General features: G+C 51.2%; 1 protein-coding gene across 6 annotated transcripts; it reads right to left on the reverse strand.

Moving 5' to 3' along the window:
• Positions 1-227: 227 nt before the first annotated feature.
• LOC100088955 (gametocyte-specific factor 1-like) lies at positions 228-10,723 on the reverse strand. Of its 6 annotated transcripts, none has more exons than XM_007663592.4 (11): positions 10,567-10,723; positions 9,390-9,533; positions 8,861-8,920; positions 7,652-7,752; positions 4,814-4,914; positions 3,709-3,835; positions 2,902-2,985; positions 2,494-2,566; positions 2,057-2,113; positions 828-1,090; positions 228-394 (listed from the first exon to the last, which is right to left on the reverse strand). In XM_007663592.4, exons 4-11 carry the CDS (start codon positions 7,662-7,664, stop codon positions 378-380), a joined length of 735 nt encoding a protein of 244 aa, XP_007661782.1. In that variant the 5' UTR covers positions 7,665-7,752; positions 8,861-8,920; positions 9,390-9,533; positions 10,567-10,723; the 3' UTR covers positions 228-377. The 6 variants fall into 6 exon arrangements, with proteins under 6 accessions (XP_007661782.1, XP_007661786.1, XP_007661784.1 ...); XM_007663596.3 differs by having other exon boundaries at positions 2,494-2,563; positions 10,567-10,720; XM_007663594.4 differs by lacking the exon at positions 9,390-9,533.
• Positions 10,724-19,147: the final 8,424 nt, after the last annotated feature.

A 19,147-nucleotide genomic window follows, 5' to 3' on the forward strand; every position in this document is an offset into this window, starting at 1 on the left:
AGGAGCACAGCTGGCTGATGCCTCTCAGGACATTAGAGGCGAGCGAGCGATCCATTTAGAATGCAACTTGGATAAAAATAAAAAGCGGGCCGTGTGGCTGACGTTAAGGAAAACGACTTGGCACGCCACAGAATTCCAATTTCCCTGACAACTGCCTATTCATTAGCGTCTACAGCCATAACCAAGGCGACTTTTTTTTTTTTAAACCGAAAGAAGGAAAAAAAAAGTCTAAGGGAAGACACAAAGCTTTAATTTGGTCCCATAATCTGAAAGAAAATGGAAGTGAAATTGCTTTTGGTCCAGTTAGATCTGGCTGCCGTCTGAAGAGAGGGGAACGATGCTGAGGCAGTCACTTGGCGAGATGGATGGGCGGCCCATTACTGTGTTTTGCCACCTAGGGAGGAGGAGTGTTTCAAAATAAATATACACCGACTCAGCGCGGCCTGAAAAACAACCACCCTCACACCATCAGCCCCCTGCCGGGATCCACTCAATTCAGAGCAGTTTAAGGACTCCACTGACTTGCTCCCACACTCTCCTGCTCCCACACCTAATCAGGAGCTGGGGAGGAATCTGGTATTGGGGGGCTTGGGGGGGGGGGGGGGGAAGGAGAGCAGAGGGGGAGAGTGGGAGAAAAACCTTAACACCTGGACCAGGGCCGGGGGAGGAGAGGAAACCACAGCTGGCCACACTGTCTTGGGCCTGTCTGGAGCTGTTTGGGAAAGAACGAACCTCCAACTGTGGGTGGATCCCGGATGTCCAGCGTTATGGAGAGGGAAAGGGCTGGGTAGGGCAAGCGGATGTATCAACCCCCACTTTTCACTTACGGGTCTTCCAAGGCAGCGCATAAGGAAGAGATTTGGGCACCCGCATCCCTGATGCCAGGTTACTTCTAGGGTCGCCGTCGTTGCCATCGCTGCCGCTGGCACTGCTGCCACCCATGCCGCTGCTGCTGCCACCGCCGCTGGCACCACTGGCGCTACTGCCGGCACCCCGGCCGCCACCCCTGGTGCCACGACCGCCACCCCTGGTGCCACCGCTGCCGCCGCTGGCACCACCGCCGCTGGCACCGCCGGCACCACCACCACCTCTGCAATAACAAAGGGAACAATAATAATAATTATTATGATACTTAAGCACTATGTACCAGGCACTGTTCTAAGCACTGGGGTAGATACAAGGTAACTGGGTTGGACACGGGCCACGTCCCGCAAGGGGCTCCCAGTCTTAGTCCCCATTTTACAGATGAGGGAACTGAGGCTCAGAAGGGTGACTTGCCCAAGGTCGTTCAGCAGACAAATGGCGGAAGCCAAGATTCAAATCCAGGACCTCGTGACTCCCAAGCCCATGCCCTATCCACTAATAATAATACTAATGTTGGTATTTGTTAAGCGCTTACTATGTGCAGAGCACTGTTCTAAGCGTTGGGGGAGACACAGGGGAATCAGGTTGTCCCACGTGAGGCTCACAGTCTTTTAATCCCCATTTTACAGATGAGGGAACTGAGGCACAGAGAAGTGAAGTGACTCGCCCACAGTCACAGCTGACAAGTGTCAGAGTCGGATTCAAACCCATGAACTCTGACTCCCAAGCCTGTGCTCTTTCCACTGAGCCAGAGTCTGGCTGCCCACTATAGAGGAGGGCACACACATGCACACCCCCCGACACCCACCCAAGACGCTGCTAACCCAGAGGGGGATTAGAAAGAGGGGAGAGGGGAAGGAGCCCCCTGAAATTCCTGGCCACCAGAGGGGCTCTCCGAGGGGCTCACGCTTCTGGTCCGGCCCTCGGATCCAGCTCGCAGTTTTCAGTTGCCCACATGCTAGCCACACAGAGATCGACAGAGATACCACGGGTCATCCGATAGCCTAGTAGGCATAAGTCAGAGCAGAAGGCGAGGCAACAGAGCTGTGGGCAGACCCTAAGGGGTGGACTGGGAATAGTGGGTGGAGGGGGTAACCATCCTACGGTCCAGAGGCCGAAACCCTAGGGGCCACAGCCAGGCCCTGATCAGTTGAGGGTCTCAGACAGCTTCCCTGAGACCCTGTTTTCTCACCTCCCGGTGCCATAGGTCATGTTTCCAGTTAGAGGAGACTTCTGGGCTACTTGGGAGCTAGAGGAGGAAGGAAGGAGGGTGAAATATTGGGGTGATGCACTTCCTTCTTTTAATTTTCCCCGACTCCACTCAGCCCCAAGAACAGGTATTTTAGAAAAAAAACCATCCCAGCCCTCCCCACTGGTGACGATAGGCTGGGGGTCGATCACTCAGTTTTGGCACCCACTGCTGGCACCGCAGCTGGGGGAGCCTCCTGAGCGGGAAGAACAGCGGGCACCCACGGGGTGGAGATGCAGCGGGGGCTGGGCAGGCTGAGGCCTCCAGCCCGGAACCCTCGGGGGATGCTTGCAGCCATGGTCCACTGGGTCCCGACTCTCACGGGTGGGAGGGGTGGTCCCGGAGGTAAGGGATGGGAAGGTGCCCCCTCGCCCAGTTACCTTAAATTGCTGTCAGTACTGGTGCTGGCGCCGCCCCAGACAAATATGAAATTATTTGATTCCCACAAGTCTGCTGAAGGAAAGCAAGCGTGTCTGTGACCCGAATCGGGGGGTTGGGGGGAGGAGGAAGGGGACAATAACCAGAAGAGACGATGACAGCTTATCCATGGGCCCCCAGAGTCCCCTCTGGCAGCTGTGCCTGCCTCAGTGGAGTGGGGATTGCCATTATTTACGCCCTGCACACCTAGACCCTTCCGTTCCAATGTGTCACCACTCGCCAATGGGTCCGAGATGGCATGTGTCCCCATACCTGGAGCAAACACGCATAGCAGAGGCAAGCACCTCTGGACCCAGGAGGGTAGGTGTTGGGGGGCACACAGGGGGTGCATGTGCGGGAGGGAGTCTTACCTTGATCCCAGTCCTCATTGCATGGTGGGCACTGCCAGCTGCTTACAGGCTGGGCTTTGCCCTGGTAGTTCCACGATTGGCTAGCTGGAAGACAAAGGCAGGGGCCCACTGGGGAATACTGTGGGGTGGTAGTCATCGGTAGCTGGTAGTGGCTTGCCTCCATACCCCTATTCCTCCTGAGTACATGGTGGGGCTGAAGGGGGCCCTCCCACCTCCGTGCCCCCACTGTCCCCTGGCACCTAGTGGGGTAAGCAGACAGCAAGGGACATCTGGAAGATTCCCCTGAGTACCACAGTTTCAGTCCCAGTCTCAGCTCAAAAACTGTGAGCTCGTTGTGGGCAGGGAATGTATGTCATTTACTGTACTCTTCCAAGCGCTTAATACAGTGCTTTGCACACAGTAAGCTTTCAATAAATACAATTGGATGTACAAACGAACAGGGGGGTGGGTGGATGACTTGTGGATTGGGCTGGGTATAAAACCGAGCCAGGTGGGCGCAGTGGGGAGGGGACCGGAAAGCCCTCCTCTGGCTCATAATGAGACAAAGCTGCAGAAGTGGGAAGTGGGGAAGGGGAGATGGGAAGAGAAGAGGAAAGGAAAAGTTCTTTTTACACAGGAACTCGGGATGGATGCCCTAAATTGGGGAAAGAAATCAGTAATCGGGAGGGAAGTTCTCTGAGAATCCTGGGAGTTCCAGTTTCCTGGTCAGGGCAGTAGGTGCCTGGCTCCTGTGTTCCACCCATCTGGGGCCATCCCAGGCCCCTGTCCATCCCCAGCTGGCTCCTGCAGACCACCAGGGCCCCTTACCCACATCCTGCTCGATGCAGCTCTTGTCGTCACAGTTGGAGATGTGGTGACTGATCTCTGCCTGGGGCACCTGGTGCCGGGCATTGAAGGGGCAAGTAGCCATCTGATTGGCAATGCTCGGGTGATTCTGCGGGGACACCAAAATCAGTGAGACCACCAGCCCCCAGAGGGGCTTCCACCACCTGCTCAAAGGGAGGCTGGATGCAAGCCATCGGGTTGGCAGATTTTGCAGGCACTGATTTGTACCTATGGGCAAGTCCCTGGCCAGAATGGAGACCCTGGCCCATACCTATGGTCAAATCTCCAGTCCGACTGAAGCCTGGCTACCCAGGAGTGGCCACAGCCAGGAATCCACACTACTTCCAGGAGCCAAAGCCCAAGTGCCACTCCTGGAGAGGGTGTACCAAGTCACGATCTGCCGCCTGGGTACAGGGAGGGCCCAGATCAGGTTGGCCTTTCTCCCAATGCTTTTCCAGGGGTAGGAGAGATGGGGAGCCCAGGGGAAGATGAGGGGGAGCCCTGCAAGGGACAGTGTACTGTCAGATCTTCTTATATCCACCCCAGCATGTAGCACAGGGCTCAGCCCCTGATCCAGGGCTAAATAAGATGGGAGCAAAGGTCAGGGGGAGGGGGAAAAGATGAGATGACAAAACGCCTTTTTCAAGGCTGGAGTCACTACGTGGGCTCACTTGGGGCCTGGGCAACTAACCGGGAGCATGAGCACACACTCTGTGCGGGCCAGCATCGGATTTGGGACAGAGCAGCCTGGTCAGACCCAATCTTGGGGGCCAAGAGAGAACTTGGAGGGAGCTGGGCGGGGAGGTTTCCCAGGAAGGGAGATGGTAGCCGCTGAGGGCTGGCCAGGATCCAGGAGACGCAAGCATTTGTGGCAGATAATCACCCACAGAACGGCTCGGGCCCACACCCCCTCCAAAGGTGGGCATGTGTCTTAGACCAAACTGGCAGGGCCCAGGTCCAGGGATGGGACCCGAGTGCAAGCCCTTCCCTGCAGTGAGGGGACTAATCAGAAGCGAGGCAGCTTTCCAGACAATCAGAGTTGGCAAACCCACAGGCGGACCGACTCCTCTGGCTGGGGACCCCCTACCTTTCTGCATTTGATTAGGTGGTACGGGAAGCGGCATGCCCGGATCTGGTGGCTCTTGTCGTAGGGGCACTGCACTAGTTTTTCGGGATCCAGAGAGTCCCCTGGAACAGAGAAGAGGCACACATGCTCAGAGGCCACTCTCCCCACCCCTGGCTCTCTGACCCCAGTTGAAGGGTCCCCCGCCAGGTGGGTCCATCCAGTATCCACCGGGAACCAGGAAGCTCTGTGGGGGACCCAGTGAACGCCCAGGCTTCTCCACGGCTTCAAGCTTGGGACGGCAGGGGAATGTGGGGACACTGATGGAGCCCAGTCCCTTGAGGGTGGGGCCCCGGCAGGGTTGGGCTGCACTGTTGGCTTTTGGCTCATCTCCAGCTGTCACATATCTGGACTCGGCTCAAACAGATGGAAATAGGAAACAGTTTCTCTGGCCTTCTTCCTCATAGCCAGAATTCAAGGGGATTCCCCGAGGCCTAGCCCAGGCCGGCCACTCTGTGGACAAAGGCCGGGGAGCAAAGGCTCCCCCTGCCTGGTTGCCCTCAATCAACCAGCCAACCGCATGGATTGACCACTTACTGTGGGCATAGCCCTGTGCTAAGTGCTTGCATGTCCTCGTGTAAAGGGAGAGCAACCGACTGGAAGTCAGGGGATCATTATCAACAGCATTTATTGAGCGCTTACTATGTGCAGAGCATTATACTAAGCTCTAGGGAGAGTACAACACAACAGAATTGGCAGACATGTTACCTACTCACAAAAAGCAGGGGATCTGGATTCTAACCCTGGCTCCACCACTTGCCTGCTAAATGACCTTGGGCAAGTCACAACTTCTCTGTGCCTGATTTTTCAATTGTAAAATGGGGACTACACACCTGTTCTTTCTCCCCCTTAGACTGTGAGGCCCAAATGGGACAGAGACTGTGATCTGATTGTATTGTATCTACCCCAGTGCTTTGTGTAAAATACAGAGTCAACAAACCCCACAGTTATTTTTAGACACAAGCTCTGCCCTCCAGGAACTTAGAGTATAGTGTAGGGGAGAATCAGACTCAAAGTTCTGGCTGTTTTGGCTGGATCTCCAGCCCCCAACAAAACCCCGGGGCCTCAGAAAAAGCCCAAGAGCTTCTGCACATGGTTGGAAATCATTTGTTTACAGAGAGGCACCCGCTTTCCCTCCTCCCCCCCAAATCTCTGCAGCCTGCAAAGGGCTAGGTGAGTTGTCCCAGGAAGGGACCCCCACAACCCCACATCACCGAGCAAAATGTCCCTCCGATCAAAGCCAAATGAGATGAAACCACTCACATCCATAAGAGGCTTATTCGCCAGGGGACGCGCAATGAAAATCAGGAGACGGTGGGGAATTGAAGCCGACAGTTCCCTCGAAGAGTGGTAAACATGGAATAAATTGCTAACCATGAGCGTGATGCAAATGAGCCAGAGAGGAGACTTGAAGGACACAGCAAGCAGAGAGCGAGAGAGCTGGAAATTGGGGAGGTGGGCCGAATCTGCCAGGATTCTCCCTGGCCAGCATTGTCCAAGGTCACCGTGGGGATTATGTGGGGGTGAATTTCCTCATCCTCCTCCTTGGCACTGCCCCATCCCTACCAGAGGGACAACCATGTCACCAACCCCTGGGGGTGGCATCTCCAGACTCAAAGCCATCATTATCATCATCCGCATTACTTTAGTAGCCAAGACCCCCTGCCACCTTGGTTCCTGCTCAGCCACCCCCATGCCTGGCTCCCAACTTGCCCCCTCTGACCCTGCCTGGACCAAGGTCTATTACCCCTTCCATACGGCTGTTCTTCTCCTGCCACCACCCTGTTGGCCAAACTGCCCCTTCAATCTCTGCAGCCTTCCCCATCCCTGGCCTTTGCAGAGCCTCCTCCTCCTCCAGGAAGTCTTTCCAGCTTCCCTGACCCAGTGGGACCCATGCCTTCTACCACGTCTGCACCCATCTGCCTGCGTTCCTTGGCTCGGCTTGTCTGTGGGGAGCTCTGTAAGGGCAGGTTTGGAGGGCTTTTCTCTAGCCTTCCACTAGCCTGCTCCCATACCACGAGGGAGAGGATGGCTGGGATGCCCCTGCCAGCGCAGGCTCTTCCTTCTCAAAACACGAAGGGAGGAGGCTTGGCCTTTCATTCATTCATTCATTCAATAGTATTTATTGAGCGCTTACTATGTGCAGAGCACTGTACTAAGCGCTTGGGATGAACAAGTCGGCAACAGACAGAGACAGTCCCTGCCGTTTGAGGGGCTTACAGTCTAATCGGGGGAGATGGACAGACAAGAACAATGGCAATAAAACAAGAACAATGGCAATAAACAACGGCCTAGGGAAGAGAGCGCGTGCCTGGGAGACAGGAGCCCCGGCTCAACCCACTGGGTGACCGTGGACAAGTAGCTTCACCTCCCTGTGCCTCAGTTACCTCCTCTGTAAAAGAGGCATAAGATAGAGACCATGCCCAATCTGATAATCACGTCTCACTCTCAGTACCTGGCACATGTCAAGCTCTCCTGAAATGCCTTAATTCAATGATCTCAGCGAGCCTCTGAGATTGACCAATGATCACGGGCCCCCGGGACTCCAAAAGGCCACTTTGTGGGGATTCTGGAGGAGTGCCCCTTCCCTTTGATGTTCCTGCGGCCAGGATGGTGACTACAATGCAAGCACAGAGCATTTCCCTGCTTGAATGCTTCCAGCCACTATGGGCCCTCTGTCTCCTGAGTCTGAGGGAGAACTTGAGCCAGTGGTGGTGGTGGGGGATGCCCTCCTTCTTTTTCGCCATCTGGGATTCTTGATGGAGCAGGCAAAGCTGGCCCTCCTGGCCCGTGCCTACCTACCGTATGAATTCATGTTGGCAACAGGAAGCAGAAGTTAGCAGGTGGAGCGGGGCGTCGTTGGGAAGCTCAGTGACCAGAGCCACAAACAGTGGTTTCCAGCCCTGCAAAAACAGGGCCCGAATGGAATGAGAGATCCAATAACGGTTTGGAAAACCCAGCACCAAACCTTCCCCACCATATGCCTCCCCAGTGACTTCCTTCTGCAGTCGGCAGAGGCTCCTACAAGTCAACAGAGCCAATAGAGGGGTGGGGAAAGAGAACAAAGTCACCTCAGGTTGTGTGCTGGTGACAAACCGACTGACATTTCTGAGCAGCTAGTTCACCTACCTTTCACAGTTTGCCACCACTCGTGTTTGGATGTACTCCTTAATGGAGTGGGGGCACCAGGGAGAAGTAGGAGCTCTACGTCATTAAGGCCCAAAGAACCATCCCGCACTGCAGGTCCACTCCTAGGGAGAGGCAAGCTGGTAGGACTGCCGTACTTTCCCGGGGGGTTGGATGAGGGCTGAGGTGGGGAGAATTAAGGGTGTAGCTGATATTTCCAGGGAGTGGTGTGCCCTTTCTTAGTCAGTGTCAAGCAGCCAGCCCCTCTATGGCCTTTTCCCTGGGCTCCAGCAAGGCTTAGCATTGAAGGCCCAACCTGTTTCTTAAGATTTGCTCAGGTAACAACTGTTCCGACTCTCTCAGTGTCATATGGGATGCTTTGGGACAGTGGGCCTGGCCACACTCCAGGTTTCAAAGTCATATTACCAGATGTGAGACCGTGGATGGTCTGCTCAGGCCTCATGGGGCCCGGTGCTCAGGATGCCACTGAGGTCTGGTCCCCCTTCCCTCTGGAGAGCTGATGAGTAAGAACTGTTTAACGGAAAGGGACTCTAAGCAACAGAATCAGGTCTTCCTGGCCCAGCTGGGGAAGAGCCTCTCAGAGAAAAGGGGGTGGGGCTAGATGAAGAGCCCCAGGCCTTTTGAGTCTTATGTGATGGGAAAGTGAACAATCAGTTTAGGCTAAAGGACATAGTCCTTGGAGGCTCATCTGTTAATTACTCATGATAAACCAGCTGCCTCTAAAGATCAATATCCCCTTTGCTTAGGGCTGGAGTCAATCCCATTTTCTCAAGTAGTAGTTAACGGGTCCTCTGAAACGTCATTTAACATATCAAAAAAAAACAAAACCCAAACAAACCCAAACAACTACTATCAGGACAGTACCTGGAAGGATCAGCAGTTGGAGCCTGGCATCAGCCCAACCTGCAAGTCAGCTACCTGAAGCTTGGGAGCAAATGAACAAAGACAATGAAGGCCAGGTGGTTCACAGATAATCAAAACGCAAAGATAATCTAAATGTTTTAAAAAAAAATCTTTTAGCCAATAGTTTCAGTTTCCTTCTGAGCTAAAAAGAGCATTTACCAGAGGGAACAAAGAAATCCTGTCTGGTTTTGACCTTAATTTTCTTTCTGCTCCCCGGAGGAGGTCCCTAATTAGCCATGAAATAGCCTAGGGCAGAAAAAGCTAGGGGCTTCTTTGTGGTGAACATCCACCAAGTAAGGGAATCGGCTGCAGCCTCCAAGTCGGCCAGCGGCCCCGGGAAGTGGCTAGTTAAAGTGGATAAGGAGACGGGGGCGGGGAGGGAGGCGAAGATGGGGACGAGGATGAAGGCGGCGGGAGGGAGTCGGGTGGACAAGGAGGAGGAGGGAAAGGAGCCAGGCGCCAGCGAGCTGGAGGATCGGCCTCCTCGTACCCTCCGCGGGGGAGAACGAGGCTCCGCCCTCATCCACGCCCCCCGACTCGGGTGGACAAATCGTTGCCCGCGATCTCCTTATTGCAGCGGGGGCGGTTTGGCAGGAAGACGAGGCCGGAGGAAACGAAGGCAGCGGGGGTCGGGCTGTGGAGAAGGAGAAAGAGGTTGCAGGGCCTCCTGGGGGCACCCAGGAAGGGGTGGGAGACGGTGCCTTGAGGGAAAGAGCCAGGGGTCGGTCCTGGGGTCGGGGTCGAGGCCTAGGGGGGATGCGATGGCCGTTCCCGCCTGGCTCGTCGTGAGCGCTGCTGTCGGCTCCTTGGAAACGCTCACTTCCGGTCGCCGGCCTTGGCCAACCCCTCTTGCCTAACATTGAGCATAACTAGACCCCCTCCCCTCTTGCTCAGCAATGATTCTAAGTCGACCCCCCACCCCCCCCCAAATGGCCTTTTCTCCCCCATCTCCCCCCCCCCCCACCTCCCCATGGAGAAGGAGTTTCCGCCCTTAGCCACTTTTTCTCGTTTGGGTGGGAAACTCGAGGCCCGGGGTCTCCTCAAAGGACGGGCGGCCTGAGGGAAATGAGGGACGGACTGTCCGTCCCAAGTAGGAGGTGGGGGCGTCTCTGGGGAAAGGGGGGCGGATTATCCCTCAGCAGGTAGGGAAGCAGCGTGGCTCCGGGGAAAGAGCCCGAGCTGGGGAGTCAGAGGTCATGGGTTCGAATCCCCACTCTGCCACTTTTCAGCTGGGTGACTGTGGGCAAGTCACTTCACTTCACCTCAGTGACCTCATCTGTAAAATGGAGGTGAAGACTGTGCGCCTCACGTGGGACAATCTGATTACCCCGTATCCACCCCAGCGCTTAGAACAGTGCTCTACACATAGTAAGCACTTAACAAATACCAACATTATTATTAATTTGGCGACTCTGCCACCTTTGCCTCAGGTTCCCGCTGCCCAACACCCTGGTATTGTCCCCTAACGGCCGTCGGGCGTGACACCCTCTCCTTTAACAGCGAGGGGCCGGCCTTTTCCAAAATCCCCCTCAGCCCTTCTCCCAACGCCATCGCATCCCGTCCACCCCTTCTGGATTGAACGAGGGCCTGCCCTTGGTCCCCCATTTTGGCTTGGGCGGGGGAGACACTCAATGGGTAGGTCTTTTCAGAGGAGAAGGGAGGACAACCTGAGGAGAATGAGACACAGATTGCCTGCTCCGAGATGGGGGTCGGGTCCTCAGGAAAATGGGGGGCCCGTGAGAGGCATTGGGGGCGACCTGCCCCCTCCGCCCCCCCCACAGCCCCGAGGACGATTTTCCCGCCTCGGCCTCGAGCTCCCGCTAGTGGCTCCCTAGCAACGCCCACTTCCGGTCACCAGTTGGGGGGGCAACGCGCATGCGTCCTCCCTCCCCCGCCCTCCTAGCGGAGCGAGAACGAGGCTCCGCCCTGCTTTCCTCACCTTCGTCTGGGCGGGGAAGGTCGGCGTCGAGTGGGGCAGGCCTCCTCAGGGAGGGAGGGAAGGGCATCCCCAGTGCTATGTATCGAAGCTTCACTGGGTGCTGAGCACTGTACCAAGCGCTTCGGAGAGTATTCGATAGTATTTATTGAGCGCTTACTAATAATTCATTCAATAGTATCTATTGAGCACTTACTAATAATTCATTCAATAGTATCTATTGAGTGCTTACTAATGATTCATTCAATAGTATCTATTGAGCACTTACTAATAATTCATTCAATAGTATCTATTGAGTGCTTACTAATGATTCATTCAATAGTATCTATTGAGCGCTTACTAATGATTCATTCAATAGTATCTATTGAACGCTTACTAATGATTCATTCAATAGTATCTATTGAGCGCTTACTAATGGATTCATTCAATAGTATCTATTGAGCGCTTACTAATGATTCATTCAATAGTATCTATTGAGCACTTACTAATAATTCATTCAATAGTATCTATTGAGCGCTTACTAATAATTCATTCAATAGTATCTATTGAGCGCTTACTAATAATTCATTCAATAGTATTTATTGAGCATTTACGATGTGCAGAGCACTGTTCTAAGCACTTGGGTAGATACAGGGTAATCAGGTTGTCCCACATGAGACTCACAGTTAATCCCCTTTTTACAGATGAGGTAACTGAGGCACAGAGAAGTTAAGTGACTTGTCTACAGTCACACAGTTGACAAGTGGCAGAGCAGGGACTCGAACCCCCGACCTCTGACTCCCAAGGCCGGGCTCTTTCATACAATGTGCAGAGCACTGTACTAAGCCCTTGGAATGTACAATTTGGCAACAGATAAAGACAATCCCTGCCCAATGAGGGGCTCACAGTCTAATCGTCCAATAGGGAAATGGTGTGGACTAGTGGAAAAAGCACAGACATGGGTTCTAGCCTGCTCTGTTTCTTGCATGTGGTTTGAACTTGGGCAAATCACTTAACTTCTCTATGCCTCGGTTACCTCATCTGTAAAATGGGGATTAAATCGTTCTCCCACCAATTTAGACAGTGAGTCCTACGTGGGACAGGGACTGTGTTCCACCTGATTAACATATAGCTACCCTGGCACTTAGAATAGCACTTGACACATAGTAAGTGCTTAAGAAATACCGTAAAAATACCACAAATGATAATGATGGTATTTGTTAAGTATTTACTATGTGCCAAGCACTGTTCTAAGTGCCAGGGTACATACAAGGTAATCAGGTTGTCCCACGTGGGGCTCACAGTCTTAATCCCCATTTTACAGATGAGGTAACTGAGGCACAGAGAAGTTGTGACTTGCCCAAAGTCACACAGCTGACAAGTGACGGAGCTGGGATTAGAACCTATGACCTCTGACTCCCAAGCTATGTTTTCTTCACTAAGCCACCATGTTCCCTGTCCACAGTGAGCTTAGGCCCCCCATTTATTTATGACTAAAATTCATTAAAATGGGCAGTCCTCCTGAAATTCAGGCCTGAGGGGGAGGAAGGGAGAATGGGGCTATTGTTTGGGTAGCCTGGAGGGAAGGGGGCCAGAGAATGTGAAGGGACTCTCCTCCCCCACCCAGTGCCAGCCTGCTGGTCCCCCCAACCTGTGTTTGGATGGTGCCAAAACACTAGGAAGAGAGCTTTAGGGTGGGGCTGTTTGGACCACATTTTGGTTCTATGTGGGCATCCAACATGTTCCTGGGCACAGCTTGCTGCTGAACCCACAGCTCAGGCATTTTTTGTCAGAGAACATCCAGGAGTGTGTATATTCTGAGAGAATGTCTCAGGAAGATCAATCGATCAATCCATATTTACTGTGCACTTACTCTGTGTGGAGCACTGTACTAAGCACTTGGGAGAGTAAAATACAACAATACAACAGAGTTGGTAGACAAATTCCCTCCCCACAGTGTGTTTACAGTCTAGTGGAGGGGACAGACATTAATATAAATACAGTTATGTACATAAGTGCTTTGGGGTCAGGTTGGGGGAGTGAATAAAGGGAGCAAATCAGGGTAACACAGAAGGGAGTGGGAGAAGAGAAAATGAGGACCTAGTCAGGGAAGGCCTCTTGGAGAGGATGTGTCTTCAAGTCTTGGGAAGGATGTGCCTTCAATAAGGCTTTGAAGGGGGAGACAGTAATTGTCTAGAAGAGGAGAGAGGAAGGAATGAATTTGGGCCTGAGCTGCCCAATCTGGACGATGCTCCGGGAAGAGAGGGAGGCTTTCCAGTCTCGATGCATGCTGTTACTGAGAAGACAATAACACTGCGCCACTGTGGCTTTCCCCTGGAGTCTGGGAAGTGCCTAGCATTGTTTCTTTGAGGTCATTGGGTATTTAAAATGACAGATGAAATACAACAAAACAAAACCCCCCACAAAAAACCCCAAACAAAAGAAAACTGGAAATAGAAACCGACAAGCCCTCTCCAAACTCAAGCCTCTCAGTTTATCACCACTCCATCAGGGCTGAGCCAGTCGAGTGGCTGGTGGGGGTAGGGAGGGTAGAGGGGAGCGGGAAGGGGCTGGGGCTTGTTCCCCCATGCTAATCACCTCCAAATACTTAAGGTTTTCCAGACGTTGTCAGGGTTTAAACAGCAATAATCTTTTTGAAATTGTTGACGTTGCTACTCGGTGACCCACAAGTGCTATTTATTCAGCTCCCTGCAGATTGAAATTTCTCGAGAAAGGAGAGCCGAAGGAGAAAAAAAAATCACCAAAACAAAATCCCTCAATAGGCTTCATTGAATTCAGTAATGTCCTGTCAGGGTGACAGCAATTGTCAGCCGATAAAGCTACAGCATTAAGCATCACCCTCTTTCAGAAACCACTGGGCCTGTCTTTCTGCAGGTTTTGTTGGGTTTTTTAAAAATAAAAATGCTGAGTGTTTCTATCATTGTCTGCCTTCTTCATCTCCAGAAAGCTGGATGCCTGGTGGATCTTATGTCCCCGCTGAGCTAGCTTTCAGACTGGTTTGCCAGCTAGATTGAAGAATGGGTTAAAAAGAAAAAGGGAGGTGGGGGCGGGGGAGAAGAGGGCCACTGACTTCTATGCAGGTCATTCGGAAGCTAGCAGAGTAACTGGTATTAGGTCCTAAACCCAAGCTGATTATTCTTGCCTCAGGCTCCACTCGGGTTTGCCTGCAAATTGAAAGTCCTGGCTTTGGAATTCATTAACGTACCTGAAAGTGGGCACGACAGGTGCTTTCGCCACCACCCCTGACTGCCTCAGTCCCCTGGTTTCAATTGAGTGAATCAATCGTATTTATTGAGTGCTTACTGTGTGCAGACCACTGTACTGAGCGCCTGGACAAGTACAGTATACCAGAATTGATAGACACTTTCCCTGCCCACAGCGAGCTTACAGTCTAGAGGGACTCTCCAATAGGTTAGGAAGCCATCTGGATCTTGGGACTGAAGGGCCGGGTGGGCCCAGAGTCCAGGATACAGTCCATCTTTTTGAAACTGTACCAACACCAGCTCCGAGTTCTATATTTGCACTTCCAACTCCAAATTCTTGATCCCTGATCTCCCTCCCTTCCTTCCCACTGGGCCCATTCACCTACTCTCTGAACAGATTCCAAGGGAGCTTGAACATTAAAGGTTGTGCTGAGCTGCTGCAGCTGCAGCCAGAGAGAGGGAAACTCTGGCAAAGCCAGTTTTTCCACTTCAAACTAGGAGATAAACCTGGAGAGGGATTCAGCTCTGCAACTGAATCCCAAAGCCAAATGGGAAAAGCTCTGATTGTCTGGCATCAGCCCCACTGCTTAGCTCAGTGCTCTGGCACCTAGCAAGCGTTTTTAAAATGCCGTCATGAAGAGATCTGATTTCTCACGAATGCAGCATCTGAGGAAGCAGTTTTATTTATTTTAAGCAGTTTTATTTATTTTTTTCATGGTACTTGTTAAGCACTTACTATGTACCAGATGCCATACTAAGCACTGGGGTAGATATGAGCTAATCATGTGGGTACAGTCCATGTCCCACATAGGGTTCACAGTCTTAATCCCTGTTTTACAGCTAAGGTAACTAAGGCACAGAGAAGTTAGGTGATTTGCCCAAGGTTACACAGCAGACAAGTGGCAGAGCCGGGATTAGAACACAGGTCCTTTTGGCTCTCAGGCTCGTGGTCTATCCACTAGGCCACACTGCTTCTGAGGTAGCAACCATACTACAGACTCCAGACACTTCCAGACTCTTGTGGGCAGGGTTGGCTTCAACCGACTCTAATGTATTGTACTCTCCCAAGCACTTAGTACAGTGCTCTGTACACAGTAAGTGCTCAGTAAGTACATTGACTGATATGGGAGACAATGTGGCCTATTGGAAAGAGTTTGGGACTGGAAATCAAAAGATCTGGCTTCTCATTCTGGATCCACCACTTGCCCGCTGTGTGACCTAGGGCAGGTGACCTCTCTGTTCCTGATTCCTCAACTGTGGGATTCAATACCTATTCTTCCTCCCTCTCTGATTGGGAGCCCATGAGAGACAAGGACTGGGTCCAATCAGAGAATCTTATATCTACTCCAGTTCTTAGCCGTAGTAAGCATTTAACAAATACCATCATGACTCCCTCCTCTCTGAGGCAGGGAGGGAGTGCTTCTGCCCTGCTCAGAGTTCAGGTGTGTTTTCCCAAAGAGCAGAGCAGATGCAAAACCCATCATGAAGGGTCCTACAAGGGGATACGTGGCCAGGAGCAATTAAGAGACTCTTGGGATGACTGTGACCTCCCCTCTTCTCGACTCCCGTTGGGGCCTCACAGCTGCCTGGGGACTACTCACACAAAAGGCCTTCCGGAGGCAGAGAGCAAACCGCAGCCTGGCTAAAGCTCCGGAACCAATGGATTAAATGTTGGTTCGCCTCCGACACTAAACGATTCTCTATCCCGCTCACCCACTGTGGATGGGGGATGGAAACCACAGGCTCTTCATTTTGTTTCCAGCAAACAAGCCCACAGTGGGGGAAGGAAGGCAGGCCCGGGAGTGGTTTCCTAATAATAATAATAATAATTATGCTATTTGTTAAGCACTTACTATGTGCTAAACACTGTTCTAAGCACTGGGGTAGATACAAGTTAAGCAGGTTGGACACAGTCCCTCTCCCATGTGGGGCTCGCACTCCTAATCTCCATTTTACAGAGGAGGTAACTGAGCCAGAGAATTGAAGTGACTTGCTCAAGATCACAGAGCAGATATGTGCAAAGCTGGGATTAGAACCCAGGCCCTTCTGACTCTAAGGACCTTGCTTTATCCACTAAGCCACACTGCTTCTCTACTCACAGTCTTCTCAGGTGCTCTTGATGTGACTTTTCGGAAGGAAGCGGAACGCCGAGAGCCGTGTCGACAATGGGATAGTCAGATCGGGACCTGACCTACTCAAGTTACCAAATCAATCAATGAGTGGTATTTACTGAGCACTTGCTTTTGTGCAGAGTGCCGCACAAAACTCTTGGGTGAGTTCAGTACAACAAAGTTGGCAGACACGATCCTGACCCACAAGGAGTATACAGTCTTGGGGGCATTTGGTGTAGTTTCAAAACATCGAGGCTGAGAGAAGGATGCAAGCAAGTCTCAGTGAAGATGGAGGCCGAAGAGTGACCGTAACGATAGCTGGATTCTAGAAGAGATTGCTTTCTCAAGAGCCCGAGGTGACACCGATGTCCTTGCCAGGACTTGGATTGGGGAGTGGTGGGGGAAGAGCCTTCCCTTCAGTCCCGACCTCTCTACTTTAATTTGGCAATCAGAGTTTGTTGTTGGAGGCAGACAAGATAGCAGAGTCTGAAGAGAATTGCCAAGCCAAACACCACATGTCTTCCCTTCAGTCTGTCCAAATGACAAACACTTGAATTCTGTCCCCTGTCCTCAGGGTGCTTATGTTCATACCGTTATACCTGATAGTTCCCCTTACATCTAAATTTCTTTAAGTGTTCCACTCCCTAGGAAGACTGTAAGATTCTTGATTCATTCAATAGTATTTATTGAGCGCTTACTATGTGCAGAGCACTGTACTAAGCGCTTGGAATGAACAAGTCGGCAACAGATAGAGGAGGACTCATTCCCACTAACCATACTGAACTCTCCCAGGGACTTAGAACAGTACCCTGCACACACTACTGATAAATATCAAGTTCTGACACCCCCCCACAGCTCTAATTTACATATTGTATGATCCTCTATTACTTTCTCCTGTTTGTAGTTTAATTATGTTTAATTAAAGTCTCCCCCACTAGAACATAAGCTCCTTGAGGGTCATGTGTACTAATAGTGACTCTGGGCAAGTCACTTCACTTCTCTGTGCCTCTGTTACCTCATCTGTAAAATGGGGATTAAGACTGTGAGTCCCATTTGGGACTTGGGCTGTGTCCAACCTGATTACCTTGTATCTTCCCCAGTGCCTGGCACATAGTAAACACTTAATGCCATATAGAAAGTAAAAAAAAATGTGGTATTTAAGCACTTACTGTGTGTCATGCACTGTACTAACAGTGGGGTAGATACAAGATAACCAGGTGCCACATGGCATTCCCACTCTAAGTAGGAGGGAGAATAGGTATTGAGTCCCCATTTTTGCTGATGAGGGAACCAAGGCACAGAGAAGTTAAGTGATTTGATGAAAGTCACGCAGCAGTTACTTGGTATAGGTGGGTTTAGAACCCAAGTTCTGACTTCCAGGCCCATTTTCTTTTCATTCAGCTGTGCTGCTTCTACTAATTGTATTGCACCCTCCTAGCTCTAATTCTATTTATTTATATCAATGACTATTTACTTGTTTTGATGTCTGTCTCCCCCTTCTAGACTATAAGCCCAGTGTGGGCAGGGATTATCTCTCTTTATTGCTGAATTGTACTTTCCGAGCACTTAGTACAGTGCTCTGCACACAGTAAATGTTCGATACATACAATAGAATAAGAATTTAGTTCAGTTTTCTTGCCCCTAGTACGTGCTCAGGAGCTATTAGTGCTCTCTTTTGGTATTTGTCAAGTGCTTACTATGTGCCAGGCACTATACTAAGCACTGGGGTAGATCTAAGTTAATCAAGTTGGACACAATCTATGTCCCACATGGAGCCCACAGTCTTAATCTCCCTTTTACAAATGAGGTAACTGAGGTACAGAAAAGATAAGTGACTTGCCTAAGGCCACACAATAGACAAGTGGTGGCAAGTTACTAGTTGGAATCATAGCAAAAATTTTAACAAGAGCTGGAAATCTGGTCCCTCAAACCAGACTTCTAGTCAGTTTGCATGAGTCCAGATTGCCCAGTCAGTTGTTTGGCATGGCCAGCATATAAACTTCAACCTCTACCCCAGTGCTTAGTACAGTGCCTGGCATAAAGTAAGTGCTTAACAAATACCATAATTATTATTTACTCAAGTCTCAGTGAATGCAGAGGATGACCAATCAGTCAATTATATTTATTGAGTATTTACTGTATATGGAACATTCGGGAGATTACACTATAACAGAGTTGGTAGCCACATTCTTTGCCCACAGGGAGCTTACAGTATAGAGGGACTAGACCAGAAAAGATGTTGAAGACAGTCTCATTCCTGTTGGGGAACCTCATCAATAGTATTGAGTGCTTACTGTGAGCAGAGCATTATGCTAAATTCCTGGGAAAGTACAGTACAACAGATTTAGTAGACATTCCCTGCCCACAAGGAGCTTATGGCCTACAGGGGGACACAAATATAAATAAATTACAGCCACATACCTAAAGCCTGTGGGACTGAGGGTAGGATGAATATCAAGTGCTCAAAGAGTACAAATTCAACTTATTAGCTGTGAGCTAATAGTGTTAAGTGCTTAATACAGTACTAAGCACTGGGAGAGGTAATCAGGTCAGAAGCAGCATGGCCTAGTGGAAAGAGCAAGGGCCTGGGAGTCAGAGGACCTGAGTTCTAATCCTGCCTCTGCCAATTGCCTGCTGTGTGACCTTGGGCAAGTCTTTCGGTGCTTCAGTTTTCTCAGCTGAAAAATGGGGATTCGACATCTGTTTTTCCTTCCACTTAGATTGAGCCCTATGTGGGACAGGGTCTCTGTCCTAATTAACTTGTATCTACCCCAGCACTTAGAACAGTGCTTGACTCATAGTAAACACTTAAATACCATAAAAAACCCCTATTCCACATGGGGCTCAAGGTCTAAGCAGGAAGGAGAACAAGCAGCGTGGCTCAGTGGAAAGGGCCTGGGCTTGGGAGTCAGATGTCGTGGGTCCTAATCCCATCTCTGCCGCTTGCCAGCTGTGTGACTTTGGACAAGTCATTTGACTTCTCTGTGCCTCAGTTACC

Source organism: Ornithorhynchus anatinus, chromosome 10 (assembly GCF_004115215.2).
Source record: "Ornithorhynchus anatinus isolate Pmale09 chromosome 10, mOrnAna1.pri.v4, whole genome shotgun sequence".
Taxonomy (NCBI): Eukaryota; Metazoa; Chordata; class Mammalia; order Monotremata; family Ornithorhynchidae; genus Ornithorhynchus; species Ornithorhynchus anatinus.